The sequence below is a fragment of the Brachionichthys hirsutus genome, chromosome 19 (genome assembly GCF_040956055.1).
Source record: "Brachionichthys hirsutus isolate HB-005 chromosome 19, CSIRO-AGI_Bhir_v1, whole genome shotgun sequence".
In the NCBI taxonomy this organism is placed as follows: Eukaryota; Metazoa; Chordata; class Actinopteri; order Lophiiformes; family Brachionichthyidae; genus Brachionichthys; species Brachionichthys hirsutus.
The window spans coordinates 1,409,327-1,429,043 of NC_090915.1; the positions used below are offsets into that span (position 1 = coordinate 1,409,327).

The 19,717-nt window shown below is 51.2% G+C and overlaps 1 protein-coding gene across 1 annotated transcript; it reads right to left on the bottom strand.

The window, feature by feature from the left end:
• Positions 1–812: 812 nt before the first annotated feature.
• loxhd1a (lipoxygenase homology PLAT domains 1a) lies at positions 813–17,125 on the bottom strand. The gene is made up of 41 exons (XM_068753115.1): positions 16,453–17,125; positions 14,684–14,798; positions 13,407–13,487; positions 13,074–13,258; positions 12,666–12,764; positions 12,444–12,592; positions 12,247–12,370; positions 11,782–12,032; positions 11,573–11,708; positions 11,270–11,430; positions 11,090–11,176; positions 10,870–11,005; positions 10,642–10,796; positions 10,392–10,552; positions 9,717–9,793; positions 9,451–9,647; positions 9,187–9,379; positions 8,936–9,096; positions 8,531–8,861; positions 8,299–8,450; positions 7,940–8,073; positions 7,469–7,617; positions 7,280–7,384; positions 7,080–7,208; positions 6,839–7,003; positions 6,575–6,756; positions 6,394–6,510; positions 4,902–5,064; positions 4,669–4,823; positions 4,376–4,585; positions 4,125–4,245; positions 3,804–4,024; positions 3,526–3,711; positions 3,142–3,269; positions 2,965–3,082; positions 2,553–2,730; positions 2,081–2,266; positions 1,816–1,986; positions 1,616–1,754; positions 1,369–1,527; positions 813–1,293 (listed from the first exon to the last, which is right to left on the bottom strand). The coding sequence occupies exons 1-41, from the start codon at positions 17,123–17,125 to the stop codon at positions 813–815; spliced, it is 7,221 nt and encodes a 2,406-aa protein (XP_068609216.1).
• Positions 17,126–19,717: the final 2,592 nt, after the last annotated feature.

Sequence of the window (19,717 nt, forward strand, 5' to 3'; positions counted from 1 at the left end):
ACAATCAGCTCGTGGAGCCATCCTGCCTTATTGGTTGCTTAATTAATGAGTGTCTGCAAAAGCCATTATCCTCAAGACTCAAGCCACGCCGTCCGCAGTGTGGCGTAAAGAATTCCACCGAGAGAATATTCCTCCTCCTCCTCCGTTTATTTTACCGTCCATCGCTCCTCTCAGACTCGATCCCGTTTCCTTTGTCTAGAAAGGAAGGCGAGGATTTTAAAGCACAAAAACCTTTTTCTAAAACTGCATGTTTTCTCAGGTTTCAATAGAGACTCAACGGCTGACAGTGTCACAAATACAAGGAATATAACAGGAAGACAGTATCCCTGAGTGCCAGTGAAAGGGCTGCCCCCCTCCCTGCGTGAAAACCCGCTGTGTAGACGTGACTGCAGGATGTTTGATCTGAAAATACAACTATTTATCATTAATATTAAAGCAATAGTGCATCAATGTTGACGAACAAATGGAAGAGCGTAAATGTTAGTTTTTGTACTTAATTTATTATTACTACTACTAATAATGATTTGCGTTGCTAAACCCAAACTGTTCACTTTTTTTCATGGCTTGAATATTCTTTTGTATGTGCTCTTTTTGTAATAAACAGGATTTAAAATGCCTTTTTGAGCTTCGTCTATGCAGCTAACGGTTATCCTGCCTGCTGGAAGCAGATTGATCAAATGTTTCCTGGGGGGGTCGGGTTGGGGTTAGGGGTTAGGGGTTAGGGTATTTGATCTCCTCCACTGAAGACCGGCACCTTGCTCTTCCTTCCTGATCCGTAGACGGTTCCAGAAACTCTCTGGAACCGTCTTGTTCTAGTATTTTGGGTAAAGGAACCTGGCGATCCGCCCGTCGGCCTTCTTGGTGTCCAACCACTTCCCACAGAGGAAGATGGTGGTGACCCCGTTGGCTGTGTTGGTGACCTCCACTCGATCCAGCAGCCAGCCGGGGTTCACGCCGGCGTTGTCGTGCTCCGCCCGGACCTTCTGCAGCTCGCCCACGTCCAACATCTCCAGCAGGAAGCGGTCCGTCTGCTCGCGTTCGAAAAGGTTCCGGAACTTCTGCTGCAGCTGCCGCCGGCCCGAGTCTCCGTTGGAGCCGTAGATGGTGATGAAGACGTTGGCGTCCGTACCCGCCCCCTTCTCGTCACCCGTGACGACGATGACCTCGTACTTAACGGGCACCAGGCTCCGAGCTTTACTCGCAAAGCTCTCGATGGACTTGCTGCACTCGAAGGTCAGGAAGTCGTCTCTTTTCGGAGACAGGGGGAGGCGGGCGTTGCAGACGAAGATGTACCTGAAGAAGAAGATGGAACGCAAGCCGTGAAATAATGAGCCAAACGACAATGGATGAGAAACAATGGCTGCTTACTGGTTTCCTAGTCCCTTCTCAGTGACGACAACCTGGCCCACATGCCAGTAAGAGTCCCCCCCCTTTGGTTTCTTTCCGTCTTTGGGGGCGTGTCCCAGACAGATCCCAGCGATGTCGCCCAGGTTCTTGGATGAAAACTCAAACCGGTCGACGTTCCCCCTGAAAGAGGAAAGGAATCCCGAGAGTCTCGCGGTCACCGTTCCGAGCTCAGGAGGTCCCGGAGGGATCGCCGGGACCAAACACCCACCGCAGGAAGCGCCTCCTCTTGGAGGAGTTCTCCATCGCCAGCTCCTTGGAGCGGCCCCTCCGCCCCTCCAGAATGATCCAGACGTTTTCTCTGGTTTCACCTTCGGCCTCGTCTCCAGTTGTGACACAGATTTCATACTCTGTCGGGGGAAACCAGAATGATGGCGCCCGTTTGGGACACAAACGTGTCTCCGTCCTTACTCGTCTTCTCGTCCAGCTCAAGGTAGTCGTTGTTGGCGCAGGCCAGCTCTCTCATGATCTGTCCATCGTCGTCCTTCTTGGAGAGCCAGCGGTCGCAGGGGAAACGGAATGTTGCGTCCATGAGCTCGTCCTTCACTTCGACGTACTCCAGGTGCCATCCTGGAGCCGGACCTGAGTGAGACGGGTCAGACGGGTCCCGTCATTCACTTAGGAGGTGTGACTCTAACGTTACTTTATCTACACAGCAGCCTCCTGAAGTTCTGACCCGTGTTGTCGTGCCAGACCCGGACTTTGGACAGGTCCCCCAGGCTCAGGAGGTCCGGGAAGCGAAACGTGTCCAGCTGCTTGCGCTCAAATTTGTTGGACCTGCTGCATTCTTTTAGCGGCAGCGTCCCCGAGTCTCCGTTCTCCCCAAAGATGATGATCCATACGTTAGCGTCTGTGCCGGCCCCTGAGGAGACAGATTAGATTAGATTACAAGGATGGGCCCATCCTGCTCGTCAACAGAGAAGATTCTACTTCAATATGACGTTCAGTTCAAAGTCTATTAAAGATGAGTCGATAGGAGACGGACATGCTAACTGCTAACTGCTAACTGCTACATCTAATCTAATCTTTATTTTTGCCCATTAACTATTGATTGACTGTCTGACCTGATCTATAACGACGAATCACAATCAGATGACGCGAGTCTGTTCTGACCTTCAGAACAAGCTCCGCCTACATGGAAGGGTCACCTGAAATGTCGCTGGTCTTCACCTGGAGGACGTAGGTGGTGAGCTCCACCATCGTCTCGTCCTCCACCACAGCAGCCATCTCACAGGTCATGGTTCTTCTGGGTCCTCGTGTTCTGGACAGCCAGTCCTCGTAGGTGAACGCAGACACCTCCTCCGTGGTCAGGTTACGCATCACCACCTGAACGCAGAGTTGGATACGCCTCAGGTATGACGTCACACACTAATGGTTCACTGTCACAGAGACGAAACCCAAGAACAGATCAAAGCGCGGCGTGTCTGACTTTTTGGGCCGGGTAGCTGAGGTTCTGACGGTAACCGTCCGACGGCGAAGGTCACCGCTAAAGGTCACCGTTTACCCGTATTCTAGCGTCCAGCCAGAGACCTGTGGTCACGCTGTGGGAGGTGTTCTGACCTGATCCAGGAACCAGTCGGGTCGACTCCCGGAGCCATCGATGCGAAGCCTCATCTTCCTCAGCGGGGCGATGTCATCGATCTCCATGTTGAAGGTGTCCTCCTGGCCGCGCTCGAACCTGCGAACGGCAGCTCAGCAGCAGTTTGCACACGGCGCCATGGCGATCACCTGAGCTACCTGTCCTCGTTCTTCTGCAGCAGCGTCTCCTCTGTGCTGCCGTTGGCTCCGAACACCGACATGTAGATCAGGGTGTCCGTGCCCGCGTTCTGCACGTCTCCGGTTGCTATGGTGACCCCATAAATAACCTGCCGTGGAAGCATTTGTATCAATATTATCGTAATATTTTATTTTAAAAAAAAGAGCGGGGCATCAGTTTAAAAAGGGGCGGGGCTTGGGTCTTAACGATGATACTGATGGTTTGTAATACTACCCGACATTATTCTGCTTCTATAACAATTAGATTCAACCCCATCTAACAATCACTCAACAAATCCATAGCAGTAATATTGGGAAGAACTCGACATTCTTCTGTCATGTCTGGGGTGCGTTTGTTTTCCACACCTTCCTGGAGATAGAAATGGCCTCTGCATCCAGAACGCTGAACACTCTGGAAGTCAAACCGTCTCCTCGGTCTTTGGCCAGCCAGCACTTGCAGGCAAAGATATATTTGATCCCTTTGGTTGGCACGGCAACAGACACCTCATCAACCAGCCAGCAGCTCTCTGGGGTCGCCCCATCATGGCCAAGCTGGAGGAAGAGGAGAGGTATCTGAGTGAAGATGCCTCTCCTCTTCCTCCGCGTATTTTTCTCTCTGTTTCAGAGTGAACGATCTTCCTCACCTCCACCTTTTTGATCTCCCCCACATCAAAACCGCACGACTCGAAGGTCTCCAGAGATCCGGAGCGGAAGCCCGGCGTCCCGCCCGGCGTCCCGTCCGGCAGGTCCAGCCACAGCCTTTGCGTCTGCGTGTGATTGGCCCCGATGATGATGACGTACGCCCTGCTGGTGGTGTTTGCGTCGCGCTCCAGTCCGGTGCAGATGGTGATGTGGTACGGAATGACTGCACGGGGGGGTGGGGGGGGGGGGGGGGGGGCACGACGCTCGCTCAGTGCTACAGACAAACATCCTGAATCTAGCGGTTCTGGACAGTCCTCTCTTACTTGGCAGCTGGACGTCTTCCTCCTTCTTCCCGCTCTTTTTGTTCATGTTGCCATCGACGGCCTTCGCCGTCAGAGAGGAGCTCTTCTTACTGTCCAGGTTCTCTCTTGGTCCTTCGTAGCCCTGCAGGAGGACAGGAGCGAGGAGTTGAGACTGAACCGATCTGAACCGTGTTATTATAATGTTACTGTGGAGCGGCTTCATCTCAACACCCCGGCTGGCCTCTAAGCTTGTAACCCATTTCTCGGCCCACCTTGACATAGAAGACTCTCTCGATGCGTCGGTCCTCCCGCTTCCTGGAAAGCCAGCGTTCACACAAGCAGAGAAAGACTTCCTCCGTATCCTGGTCGACCACGTCCACCTGGTCCAGGTACCAGTCCGGACTCACCATACTGTTATCATGGCGGATTTTAATCTTGAACACCTGTCCGAGGTCGACGGCCTCTGTGGTGAATTTATCCACCTGGAGAGACAAAAGACGATCCGCCATTATTAAAACCTCAATAATACATTAGCAGTAAGTTTTGCGGCAGCGGCGTTCCTTACGGATCCACATTCAAACTTGTTGCTGTTCGTCTCCGACTTGCTGAGTTTCCGTTCACCGGTGTCGCCCAAGTCTCCGTAAATGGTGAGGAAGACGCTGGCGTCGGTGCCGGCGCCGCACGCATCACCCGTCATCACCGACACCTTGTACGTGTGAGCTGTGGAGAAGCTGACGTTAAGGAACGCCCCGGGAACCGGCCTGAGCACGAAGGACGGGGAACCCAAAGTGTTCCTACTTTCCAGGGCGTCTTCAACCTCAACCTCTGTGACTTTCAGGCTTCCATCCCGTGACAGTCTCTCGGTGATGATGTCAGAAGGCACCAGCTCTCTCACCGTTTCTCCATCGTCCTCTGATTTGGCGAGCCAGCGCTCGCACGGGAAGATGACGGTCTCCGAACCCTGAGGAGGAAGAGGGGAATGGAACCGGGCTGCAGTGTTGGGGTGGGCTGGAAGGAGAACGTCTCAACCTACTGATCAGTCAGTGGTTTTCTGCGAGTCCGAATCAGCTGGGTTGAGAGTAAAATGCAGCTTGGACATGAATGCATGAGTGATAACCCTAACCCTAACCCTAACTAACCCTGACCCTAGCCCTAACCCTAACCCTAACCCTAACCCTGACCCTGACATGAATGCATGAGTGATAACCCTAACCCTAGCCCTAACCCTAGCCTTAACCCTAACCCTAACCCTAGCCTTAACCCTGACCCTAGCCTTAACCCTAACCCTAGCCCTAACCCTAGCCCTAGCCTTAACCCTAACCCTAACCCTAGCCTTAACCCTAACCCTAACCCTAGCCTTAACCCTGACCCTAGCCTTAACCCTAACCCTAGCCCTAACCCTAGCCTTAACCCTAACCCTAAACTTTACTCCCCTCTTATGTCTAATTCTAACCCTTCCCCTCTTTCCCCCCCCCCCCCTCATTTCATACCCGACCCATCCCTTCTAACCCTCCCTATCCCTTATGCCTAAACTTTACCCTTCCTTTTTTTCCCCCCTTTTCCTGCCTTCCCTATTCCTTTTCCTCTATACCTGTCCCAATTATTTTTTTCTAACCTTAACCCTAATTCTATTTCTAAACTTAACCCTTCCCTTCCCCTTCTCCTAACCCTAACCTTTCCTACCCTATATCTAACCTTAACCCCTTCTACCCCCCCTAAACCTAAACTTAACCCTTCCTTCCCCTTTGTCTGTTCCCGACACACTTCACTCTTTTTTCTTACCTTACCTTTCTTATTTTTTCCTTACCTTGAATTCTCTCCATCCTCAGGCTAGATTTGAAGCGAAAGTGATTGATCACCTGTGCCCGTGCCCATCCAACATCTTAGGATGTTGGATAAAACCCCCCCTAAACCTAACCCTAACCCTAGCCTTAACCCTAGCCCTAGCCCTAACCCTAACCCATGAATGCATGAGTGATAACCCTAACCCTAACCCAAGCCTTAACCCTAGCCCTAGTCCTAACCTTAACCCTAACCCTAGCCCTAGTCCTAACCCTAACCCTGACATGAATGCATGAGTGATAACCCTAACCCTAACCTTAACCCTAGCCCTAGTCCTAAGCCTAACCTTAGCCCTAGTCCTAACCTTAACCCTAACCCTGACATGAATGCATGAGTGATAACCCTAACCCTAACCCTAGCCCTAGTCCTAACCCTAACCCGAACACACATCAATACTCTACTCTGTAATGATTGAAGTGGAACGAGGCGACGTTCTCCACCTCAGTACCTTTCCTTTCCTCAGCAGACGCCGGATCTCCACCTTGTCCAGACGCCAGCCCGGGTTGACGCCGCGGTTGTCATGACCGATACGGATCTTCTCAATGACGTCCCCGACGTCTTCTAGCTGCAAAGAACAGCCTCAGCAATGACGTGCTCCCCCTGCCCCGTATCAGAAGCTGCTGCTGTACCTCAACAATAAACATGTCCTCGGCTCCTCTCTCGAAGAACATCCTCCTCTCCCTCTTGTTGACACACAGAGACTTCTGCTGGGTACAGGCCGCATTCCTCCCGTACAGGACGATGAAGACATCTGCGTCTGTGCCGGCTGCAAACGCGTCACTCGTGAAGGTCTTAATCTCGTAAGGGACGACTACAGAAGACAAACGGCGTTACTACTTTACACGGTGCTGCGTATGGAAGGGGGGGCCATGCTGGGACTCAGTTGGGTTTACAAGGCGTGTACAGCGCCGTCTGGAGAGGATTCGGGAACAGGTTCCGGACGGTTGCTCCGTCGTCCTCCCCTTTGTCCAGCCAGCGCCCACAGGGGCAGCGCAGTTTCTGCCCCAGAGATGGAGCGTCGATCTCCACCCAGTCGAGGAACCATCCCGCAGAGCCTCCTCCTGAAACACGAGCACATGGAAACGTCTTCTAACGGTTCACTTCAGCGTGGAAAAGCAGGCCGTCTGCCGGTACCGCGGTTGTCGTGTCCAATACGCAGCTGTTTCAGCGGTCCGATGTCCACGGCTTCCACGGTGAACTCATCGATCATTCCCCGCTCAAACTTGTTCCTGTGAGTCTTTGAAGCCTTCAAGTTAATTATCCCTGCGGAGGATTACATCACAGAACGTCCGACTACGACAGACACACAGATATATCATCATGTGACGGATTACCAGTATCATCGTTGGTGCCGTACAACGTCATAAAGACATTAGCATCAGTTCCAGCGTACTTTTTGTCCCCAGTTTTTATCCTCACTGTGTACGTTGTTGACATGGCTGCGATAAAAGGAGGCGAAATAAATCGATGTTTAAACCCTTAAAGCGCCTTCTTCATCGGTGCTTCTTTCTTTTCTTCCTCACCTTTCTGTTCCAGACCAAGGGTTGCTTCAGAGTCTTCCTCATCATCGTCCCCTTTCTTCATGAAGGCCTCGTCCACTGGAACCAGCTCCCTGGCGATCTGTCCGTCGTCTTCATCCACAGCCAGCCAGCGTTTACAAGGGAAGAAGAACCTGAAACGCAAAATGTTTCAGTTGCTATTAATAAAATCTACACAAATAAAGTGACTGAAAACAGCCATCTTTATGTGTATTAACTTTAATACACAGACAGGCTGTCACTTGAACGCAAGGCCAGGTTCGGCCACACGGGGGCGCTATTCATACCCTTTATGGGCAACAGCGATGCGCGTGTTGAATAACTGTAGAAGAGATTTGATGTCTAGAAATGAATTCATTTGTTTGTCAATGAAATAAAGCAGATTATCTTTGTTTGATGGATTTCCAGAGGGATCTGTGAGGATCTGAATTCAAGCAGGGATCCACCCCGACATACGTGGCGTCATCTTTGCTGTCTACAATCTCCACTCTGTCCAGGAACCAGCCGGCGCCGGCCCGACTGTTGTTGTGTCGTATCCTCAGTTTCTTCAGGATCCCCAGGTCAACGGCTGCGATGCTGAAAACGTCCTCCTGGGTCACACGCAAACAAGACGGAGACAAAGGGTCAAGAAAGGTCACAGGTCGTAGGTCAGCAGCACATGGAACACTCGGGACTCAGTTGAGCGTTACTTAACAGATCTGAACAGGAAACAAACATCTTCAAAAGGAATGACTTCACAAGCTTAAAAACAGCCAGAGAACCGTTAGCTTAGCATAGGCTAAGCCAAGCTGTGAGAAGACAGAAATGAAGGCTACCTGGCCTTTCTCAAATTTGTTCAGGTTGTCAGACTTCCTGAGTCGTCGCTCCCCGGTGTCGCCGGTCTCCCCGTAGATGTTGATGTAAACGTCGGCATCAGTCCCCGCCCCCCACATGGTTCCAGTGAACACATGGATCTCATACGAGTTCACTATGAAGAGGACACGCATCACGAGCAGCTTAAATCCAAAGCGTCACAGCTGCAGCAGATTTTATTAGTGCTCTATTTACGCTCCAAGTCTTCGTCATCCTCAGTCAGCAGCTCCACCACAATCTCCTTGTCCTCTTCATCCCTGGCCAGCCAGCGATGGCAGCCAAACGTAAATGTCTCCACCACCTCCTGCAGCTCCTCAACAATCTCCACCTCCGCGTCCTCTTTCTTCTTCTTCTTCTTGTCTTTCTTCTTGTCTTTCTTGGTGTCCTCCTTCTTCACCTCGACCTTAACCATCGCCATCTTCAGCCGCTTGATGTCCACCGTCTCCAGGAACCAGCCGTCACAAATCCCCTTCCCGTCGTGGTAGATGCGGATCTTGTAGATCTTCCCGACGTCCTGCGCCTCGATCTGGGTCGGAGTGAAGCGGCGGTTAAACCTCCATCAGAAACGCTCACTAATCGTGAATCGAGCTTCAGTCGGACCTTGAAGATCTCCGTCGTCCCGCGTTCAAAGTTGTTGGAGCGACTCTTGAGTGTCAGAACTTCCGTTTTTCCACTGTCCCCATAGATCTGACAGAAGACATTGGCATTGGTCCCGCCGGCTCGCACGTCCCCCGTTACGACCGTTACCTCGTAGTGGACCACTGTTAGGAAAGGGCCGTCAGAGCAGATCAATAAATGCAGCCCATCGTCACTGCTGTGCTTCAAACGGCGCATCCTGGCTGCTCAATTACATTTTCCAATGTCCAAAATCTCACTGGGATAGATCTCAACCTCCACTTTCCCATCAGCCTCGTCTTTGCAGAGCCAGCGGTGGCTCGGGAACATGTACTGCAGCCCGTGAACCGGAACAGAGATCTGCACGCTGTCCAGAAACCACCCGGCCCGCAGGCCCTCGTTGGTGTGGCCAATCAGAAGACGGCTGATCTGTAAAGAAGGACGTGAGCAGATCAAACCTTCAACTCTGCGTGAGGCGTGTAAACGCGTGAAGGACTTGCCCGTCCGATGTCACAGGTCTCCAACGTAAAGATGTCGGTGCGACCCGTCTCAAAGTAGTTCCTGAGGTCGTTGTCGGAGACGGCCAGGATCACCTTGCTGGTGTCCCCCGTCTCTCCGTACAGCTTCACGAACACTCTGGAGTCCGAGCTGGCGCCGCTCACGCTGCCCGTCTTGATTGCTATGTGGTAGCTGACATCTTAGGAGAACAGCGTTACGCGTTAGTCCTCTCCCGTTTGCTGATCCTCTTCAATGTTCACACACTCACTAAAGAGACGGAGCCCGTCTCCAGCTGGAACCAACTCGCGGATAATCTGTCCGTCGTCCTCGTTCCGATCCAACCACCTGCAGAGAAGCACAGGAGGAATGAGACCAACGCTGGACACTTTGACGGTGAGTCTCATCGTCCCTGGATGAGGCCATGGAATAGAGACGGTCACTGCAATCCAACAAACTGACCTTTGAAGACGGAACGTAACGTTTATAAAAGGATTTAACAGAAAAGGCGCAGTCAGCGTTCTTGTGCATCAAACCGCACGTTTCACTTCTGCCAGGACGAGTCCGTCCACTCGGAACTCGGCACGCCGGGCCTGTGGGACGAGTCCGTCCACTCGTAACTCGGCACGCCGGGCCTGCGGGCCGAGTCCGTCCACTCGTAACTCGGCACGCCGGGCCTGCGGGACGAGTCCGTCCACTCGTAACTCGGCACGCCGGGCCTGCGGCTTGGCTCCGGTTACCGGAGCAGCACGCTGCCTGACCGCCGGCCATTTAGGGCCCATTTGTAGAAGCAAACTGATCCATCAGCTGGCAGCTACTTAAACTCACGCCACTGGAGAAGCAGTGAAAGTCAGCCTGGGACGCTGAGGACGCTTTCAGGGCGCATCGGTCCAGAGAGACGGCGTTACGGCTTCATAAGACTGAGATCAAAGCATCGTTCGCTTGCCTGAAACAGGGGAACTCGATGGCCAACGTCTCCGGCTGGCCCTCCTCTCTGACCATCACTTTATCGAGGAACCACCCGCATCCTCCGCCGCGGCCATCGTGGCCGACGCGCACCCGGCGCACCTGACCCAAGGACACGGACTCGATCAGAAACTCGTCGTGCTGGGAGACGACAGGGAGAGCGAGCGAGGGTTAGCGACGCTAGCCGCGCACGCCGGACGCTACCGCTGGCGTTCTGCTGAAGCATTCACATTGCCCTTTTCAAACTTGTTGACATTGTTCTTGCTCGTGATCATGAGCCGCTCCCCCGTGTCGCCGAGGTCACCGATGATGTTGAGGAAGACGCTGGCGTCGGTGCCGCCGCCGCCGACGTTACCGGTGCAGATGGTAACACGGTACTTCATCACTGGCAGGGAAACAGAGGGTTAAAGGCGCTCCGTCCTCAGGTAACAGGTAATCAGGATCACCCGGCGTCTCACAGGGAAGAGGCTCCCCCACCAGCGCCCCCGTCGCCGGCAGCTCCCGGACGATCTCGTTATCGTCCTCATTGACGTCCAGCCAGCGGCCACACTGGTAGGAGTATTTCTCCGCCGTGAGGGTCTTCAGCAGCGTGACCTGCAGGAAGCCACAGCGATCAGCTGCTCCGACCCTTCACCTCCGTGCAAGGCGTGAGGTCACATCCCGAGGACGAGGCCTCACCTTTGCTAGATGCCAGCCAGCGAACGGATGTCTCTTCTCGTGCCAGATGCGGAGTTTCCGGAGTCTCCCGATGTTCGGCAGCTCAATCTACAGCGATCCCAACAACACATCAGATAGCAGAGCGCTGAATGGGGAGGAGCCTGGGATGGCGTGCTGTTCACCACGCCATCCCAGGCTTACCATGAACTTATCCAGCTGGGCCTGTTCGAAGCTATCCGAGTTGCTTTCCAGTCTGATCTCGTCAGACTTGCCCTTCTCTCCGTAGATCTGCAGGAACACCTGAGCATCCGTACCCGCCCCCTTCACGTCCGACGTCCAGATCCACAGGGACCACGGGTACTCTGGAGTCAAGATGCAGGCAAGGCTGTTCTATATTCAAATAGCTCTCGCCTTATTGGAACCAAGTAATAAAACGCGACTTGGATTCTTTGCTGTAAATATCGTGTGTGCTTGGAGGTGTGTCTGCAGCGCGGCGCCACCCACTCTTCAGTTTCTTCTGCCTGAGGGAGACCATCTCGTATAGCTCCCTCTCGATCAGCCCATCCCCCTCGTCCTCGTCCAGCCACATGCCGCACGGGAACGTCTGCTCGACGCCCGTGAACGAACAGTAAACCACCACCTCGAGAGGAAACACACGGTTGGGGGCGGTGACATTTTGAGACAGTCCGTCGTTAGAAGCCGCTGCGCAGTACCTTTTCACAGTACCATCCGGCGCCGACGGCCCCGTTGTCGTGTCCGACGGTGACCCTGCTGAGCGGGCTGATCAGCTCGCAAATCTCCACGTTGAAAGTGTCAATGAGGCCACGTTCGAACGCTCCGCCCTCCAGGAACACCTTGCCGCTGTTTTTCAAACCCTTGGCGCCGTGCATGACCAGGTGGATCTTGGAGTTGGTGCCGGCGCCTCTCACGTCTCCAGTCATCACCTGAACGTTGTAAAGAGTCCCTAAGAATAAGCAGAAGATCATTGGCCGTCACCATGCATTGATTGATTACAGTTCAGAGTGGCCGCATCAATGCTGCGATTTGATTGGTCCGATGTTTGCGTAGGTATAAACAGCTTCTAACGCCACTAACGGCTGCAGCAAGTCGAGCACCAAGAGCCTCCGACTCTCAGCCGTTGGGCAGCACAAGCCCGGAACGCGACGCGTGCTCCTCACCCATTGGCTGCACCGATCCAACCAGCACGTCTCTCTGTATTTTGCCATCGTCTTCATCCATGGCAAACCAGCGATTAACCGGGAACTCGTAAAGCTCTTTATTTCCCACATCATCGATCCCAACCTGGAGCGAGACGTCGTACGGGATCAGTGCACAGGAAGCGTTCCTCCCCGCCGAGCGCGTGTCGATCACGCACCTTGTCCAGGAACCATCCTGCCGACGAGCCCCGGTTGTTATGGCCGATGGTTATTTTCCGCAGCCTCCCCAGGTTTGGTGCCTCTATCGTAAATTTGTCCTCCGACCCTCGTTCAAAGTTGTCTTTGTCGCTGTCCAACCGTCTCTCTCCTTTGTTAAACACAAAGATCCGTCTGCTGCTGGAGGCGGAGCTTCAGAGAATAAGCAGCAACGACCGGCTCACCCGTGTCGCCGTTCTCTCCAAAGATGTTTAGGAAGACGTTCGCGTCAGTCCCGCTTCCCTTCATGTCAGCAGTGAACACGCTCACAATGTATTTATTTACTGCAACACAAATAGGAATAAGAGCCTCAGAAACACGGCGATGCGTAGAAATCATTCAACGAAACGATGCAGTCATGAACAGATCAACTTCTTCTTTCTCTCGTTAAACCTTGAATATTAATGAGGCGTGTGAGTTACAGCATCACCCCCTCATTGTCAGGTGTCCTCACGCCTTACAGGTACTTAGGTGTTAGCGACAGAAGAGGCGTGGGCTGTTTAGCCCGAGGCTGCTGCGGCTAACGGCTAGCAGGTAGCGCTGGGAACCTTTGTGTCTACATTTCCTGGTGCCTTTGTTCTGGAGCGGCCTACGTTTTGGGACGTCCATCGGGTTCAGGCTTCCCAGCAGGTCCCTGACGTGCAGGTTGTCGCCTTCCTCCCGACTCAGCCAGTTGTTGCAGGCGAAGTAGAAGCGCAGGTGAGGCCGGTTCATGTCCGTCACCACCACCCTGTCCAGGAACCAGCTGGCGTTCATGCCCGTGTTGTCGTGCTCAATCCTGGCAAGGCAAGCATCACAGCAGGACACGGATTTACCCCCCCCGAGAGGGAGGTGAACCCCCCGTGACGGACAGCAGAGGAGCTGCAGAGTGAGCGATGTTCCCGTGCGTTTGTGTTTGGTGTATCTGCAGCAACGCCGTGCGTTACCTCAGTTTCTTCAGAGGCCCCACGTTGTGTGTTTTGATGCGGAAAACATCGGTCTTATTTTTCTCAAACGCAGTTCGACTTCTGTGGATTGAAGACACGTGGAGAATATCAGAATCAAGTCGATGACTCGGGTTAAAACATCGTCAGAGAACTTAAGCTGCGCCAGCGTTACTCATCCAGCTTCTGGGTCCCGGTGGTCTGGTGAAGAGTTCTGAACCCTTCTCAGGCTGGGCCTTGAACCGCTACCCCTCCCAGAGACTACCTGGGTCTGAGCCTCTCTGACACCTGCAGACACATAAACTGCTGCCGAACCCCCCCGACTCCCCGCCCGTATCGTGTTCTCTCATCTTCTCTTATCTTGCTTTATCTTTTTTATCTATGATGGGGAGACACCGATGATGTGCAAAAGCAAACTGAATGCAAACGTTGGAATCCATGCACCATGAATTACTTCTGATTGCAGTGAATTTCCAAAGAGTTGCATGTTTAATCTGCCTCGATCGTTCAATCGGGCAAATATTCCTGGAGGCATAGCCCCCCCCCCTTTACCTGTATTATGTTTTAATTGATAAGTACACAATACAGGCAGGACCTAATATATATTGGAGTAAGGTGAAACCCTCACTATGCAGTGTGTTTATTACAAAACGACACTGAATAGATGTTGCTGGCGTGGAGGAGCCGATGCACGTGACCCCCACCAGGCGTGAGTGACACGGGCCCACGTGGTGCACAGTAAGGCCATCTATCAATCACTCTGTGCAGGCAGCTGATACGGCCCGCTGAGGGTCATTCGATCATCCACAGAAATGACATGGTGGTCTTCAGTCAGGAAAAGAAGAGCGGCCATGTCATAAAGTTCCTCCTTACTCCACATATCTTGTGTCCGGCGTTTTATAAGACTGTATAGAAAAGAGATCGCTGCACCGTTTGCTGCTCACCTGACCACAGAAACCTGGACGGAAGGATTCTGAAGATGATTTTAGTTTTGTCTTTCTGTTGAGCAGGAATGATCTCTCATACAGTGTTATATCAGAGATCAAGCCAACACACGGACAGTGACCTTAACCTTTAGCAGGAAATACCTTTTCTCTGTGCTGAAGGGTCAGAGAGATACAGGAAAGATTCAAAGTTAGCGCCTGACAGTGGAGGAGTATTAAAGTAGGGATGTTTAGTGACTGACTGAAACACAATGGCCACAAAAGCCAAGCGATCCGATCTAATTAATTTGAAAGACAATGTATTTACTAAAGCAACAGAAACCTTTAAAAACTCACTTGCTCGCTAGGTGAACCTTGGGTGTGACGCCAAAGTCTCCAAAAAGGGTAACGAACACATTAGCGTCTGTCCCAGCGCCCTTTACGTCACCGGTGACAACGACCACCTCATACACTAGAAGAGAGGGATTAGAACAGAGAGGAAGAAGTGTGTAGCTCATTTAGTGTGAACATCACAGGCACACAGGGGACAGTCTGAGGAGTATGAAGCTCAACGCGAGGACAAACAGCCACATCCTCGGCGTCCCATAGTCCCTAACCATCGGGCAGCATGTCTGGTGGAGACGGCAGCCAAACGTCTCTCTCGTTGCACAGCAGCACCTCCTTCCCTGTCCGATGGGGAGGTGAACGAGATGAACACTCAGCAGCCGCTGAAAGCTGCCAGCCTGCATCGCTTCAGCTACTAGAACGATGGAGGGAGGAGGACTCTAGTTTTATTCTCGTAGCCTGTATTCCGTTCTCTCTCAGAGTCCACGCTTGGTAATGAAGTATATTCGCCTGACTGTCAACAGCGACACCGTCGTTTCACCTCAACAACGACCATCTCACAGTGGAACAGCCCAGCGAGCGCGACTGCAGGCGGATCATCGATACACGACACAAGGCTCAGCTCAGAGAAACAGATGATCAACCATTTTATTTTTAAATGCTTTTAAATGCCATCTGTGACAGAACTTGAGTCTCCAGCACACTTAAAGTGATCAAATTAAATATTTAGGAGGAGATTAGTGAGCAACTGGCCTTTGCCTGTGACTCAAAGGCTTTGCCTTGTAGCGCTGCTGCATCTAATACATTACTGTTACATCCAGTAATGTATAATACATTATTGTGTAATCTAATACATTACTGTTACATCCAGTAATGTATAATACATTACTGTGTAATCTAATACATTACTGTTACATCCAGTAATCTAATACATTACTGTTACATCCAGTAATGTATAATACATTATTGTGTAATCTAATACATTACTGTTACATCCAGTAATGTATAATACATTACTGTGTAATCTAATACATTACTGTTACATCCAGTAATGTATAATACATTACTGTGTAATCTAATACATTACTGTTACATCCAGTAATGTATTAGATTACTGTTACATCCAGTAATCTGATACATTACTGTTACATCCAGTAATCTAATACATTACTGTAACATCCAGTAATCTAATACATTACTGTTACATCCAGTAATCTAATACATTACTGTAACATCCAGTAATCTAATACATTACTGTTACATCCAGTAATCTGATACATTACTGTTACATCCAGTAATCTAATACATTACTGTTACATCCAGTAATCTAATACATTACTGTAACATCCAGTAATCCAATACATTACTGTAACATCCAGTAATCTAATACATTACTGTTACATCCAGTAATGTATTAGATTACTGTTACATCCAGTAATGTAATAGATTACTCCTGAGGTTATGGAAGACTGGTTGTTGCATGAGAAGGGATAGTGCCTGGACAGAAACTGTGGAGGACAAAGGATATCCAATCTGCCAGAATGGACATCCTGCAATCTGCTACATGTATTCAGTACTCCAGCAGGTACATGCATGCAGTACTCCAGCAGGTACATGCATGCAGTACTCCAGCAGGTACATGCATGCAGTACTCCAGCAGGTACATGCATGCAGTACTCCAGCAGGTACATGCATTCGGTACTCCAGCAGGTACATGCATGCAGTACTCCAGCAGGTACATGCATTCGGTACTCCAGCAGGCTCTCGTCCCTCTGTCCTACCTTTCTTTTTGTAGTACTCGTCCTCGTACCCATCAGACGAGTCCGTGCGGTACTCCAGCAGCCCGTTCTGGTAGATAGCAGCGAAGTCCACCTGTTTCACTTTGGATTTTTTACCCTTTTTCTTTTTATCTTCGTCGCTCTCTGCAGATCCCTTCTTCGCCTTCTTCTTTTTCTTCTTCTTCGAGTCGTCCTCTTCTTCTTGCTCTTCAATCAAGGGCTCCTCATCATCATTGTGAGACTTTTTCTTCTTCTTCTTGCCGTCCTTCGGCCTCTTCGGCTTAGATCCCATCCCCTCTCCTCGATTCTCCGAGGTTTTCTTTTTCTTCTTCTTTTCCTCCTTTGCTCCCTCCGTTATGGTCCCTTTCATCCTCTCTGCTTTCTCCTTTTTGGAATTGGGTGCGGGGTCGTTATTGTTCTGCTCCGCTCTCTCGGCTTCATCTTCAATCACAGCATCATGCGTTTTCTTTTTCTTCTTTTTCTCCCTCCCTCTCTTCTCCTGGTCCTCGGAGATCTCTGCGTTCTTGTGTTCCTTACGACGCCTCTCTCCTTTTGCGGCGTCTCTGTGGGTCACACCTCTGCTCCTCTCCTTTAACCCTGGCTCGTCTTCCTCCACCTCGTCATCAACCGCTTCGGTTTCTTCTGAAGCTTTAGCTTTTTCCTGTTTTGCTGGCATCTTTTATTCATCCACTTCCCAGGCCTTTCGTTTCTTAAGTCCTACCTCGTGTTCCTAATCGTGTAAGACAACTCATTTGACCCTTGCTGGGAGATTCACCGCAGGGTTCAGGAGCATCCTGGTTGTGCCGGGACTCAGGACTTGCGGAGGGAACGACGCCGGCCAGGATGTCGTGTACCTGGGTAATATGTGGTCACACAACCAACACGAACAACTCATGAAAAATGACTGTCACACCAGGACTCACAGGAAAAAGCCCTGTGAAAAAGGAGCCTTGCACGGAGAACTTATCCCCTCTGCCATGGCACGCTCCATTATTCATGGGGTTAGGATCGCTTTACGGCCGGGGGCGTCTCGCTTTAACACACACACACACACACACAATGCAGTAATGTGAATGAATCACATTTTTACTGAGAATAATCATAATCATACAGCAACGATTTCATTTTTTTCAAGGCTGTTTTCAGACAACTTTAGGGAACAAACTTGCCAATAATGTTCTTTAATTATTATTTTTATTTATAATTTGTGATTGTTAGAAAGCCCATATTATAGAGGGACAGAATGGCTACGAACTAAGATGTGGATCTCATGTCGATCGATTACTAAGTAAAATGCCACCAAGCTATCGTGACGGGTTTGTGGAATACTGTTTAAACCAAGGTATCCTTCGGACAGGTACTGACCTAACTTATACTTTACCTGATTTGAGCTCCTGGCTACAGATGAAATCTCAAGCCAAGCGCATAGCAGGTAGAGCAGCTTCACTCTATGCTCATGAAGCACCCCAACCACCGAAGAAGGACTATCGTCCCTCTTACAAACCAAAGGAGAAGCCAACTGCATTCCTCCTCACTTCCAGTGATGACCACAACTTCAAAGGACGGTCCGCAGCCCTGAAGTCCTTATCCAAACCCAAACCATACTGTCCCCACTGCAACAATACAGAGCATTTCCTGAGTGCCTGCATAGAGTTCAAGAAACTCAACACAAACCAGATTATGAGGTGGTTAACGGACGGACAGCGGTGTTGGAAGTGTGGACGATCTCACAAGCCTGAGGTGTGCACCCTCAAGAGACCTTGCAGTACCTGCAAAGAACAACATCTGACGGTACTCCATGATGCAGCCCAGCAAGCCCAAAGGAGTGTGCTCATGGTAAACACTCCTACCGCAAAGGTGTACCTGGATAGACCAAATAGATCTCCCAAGGTCATGCTTAAGGTTGTGAAAATTCTAATTCATAACCAAGACAGAGTACTGGAGACCTATGCAGTACTAGACGATGGCTCGGAGCGAAGCATCATCTTGCCACAGGCAGTGCAATGCCTGAAACTTCATGGACAGCCTGAAACACTTACTCTTCGAACCGTGCACCAAGACGTAGTGCAGCTCCATGGTGCCTCAGTTGCCCTCTACGTGTCTTCCCCGCTCAAACCCGAAGAGAAGTACCACATAAGTCAGGCATTCACGGCCGACAACCTGGGATTATCAGAACATTCCTACACCGTGAGAACCCTGCAGCAGAGGTATAAACACCTCCTCCGCCTACCTTTGCCCCTCGTAGACCATGCTCAACCCTTTCTGCTCATCGGGTCTGACATGCCTCACCTGCTGACACCCATAGAGCCGGTGCAGCTAGGCCCACCAGGAGGACCCATTGCAGTCCACACCAAGCTAGGTTGGTCGCTTCAAGGTCCCACCAGTATCGACCAAATTCCTGCGTCCGAACAGCAGTGCCTGTTCTCAGCGACAGTCTCACCCACCTGCGAACTCCTCAAGAACGTTGAACGCCTCTGGCAGATTGATACACTGCCTTATACAAGTGAGAAGCAGGTGACCCGATCGAAACAGGATCAGCAAGCCTTAAACCTGCTCCAGACATCCACTTCCAGGGTCACAGTTGACGGAGTCCATAGATACGCCACACCGCTGCTGCGCAGAGCCAACTCCATCACCCTCCAAGCCCCTATGGAAGCAGTTCTGCCAAGTCTTCGTAGCACCGAGAGAAGACTCGCCAAAGACCCACAACGTGCCGAGGCATATTGTCAGGAGATCCAGAAACTAGAGAAGATGGGCTACATAGCCGTGGTGCCACCCAAGCTAGCTACATCAACCCCAGAATCCTGGTTCATACCTCATCATATGGTGCGGCACAACGGTAAACACAGAATTGTCTTTAACTGTTCTTTCCAGTATCAAGGGAAGTCCCTCAACGACCTCCTACTCCCTGGACCTGCCCTAGGTCCATCATTGCTAGGCGTCCTTATTCGGTTTCGACAGTACCCAGTCGCAGTGAGCGGTGACATCAAAGGTATGTTCCACCAGATACGGCTTCTACCAATTGACAAACCAGTTCTGCGCTTCATCTGGCGAGATATGAAGAGGACAGAAGCACCAAATATCTACGAATGGCAAGTCCTGCCATTTGGCACCACATGCAGCCCATGCTGTGCTATCTATGCCCTGCAGCGGCACGTTCGTGACACAAGTAAGTCCAAGAGTGATCTTGTTGACTGCGTTGAGCAGTCATTTTATGTGGATAACTGTCTTTACAGCACCCACACAGAGGAGGAAGCAAAAACCTTCA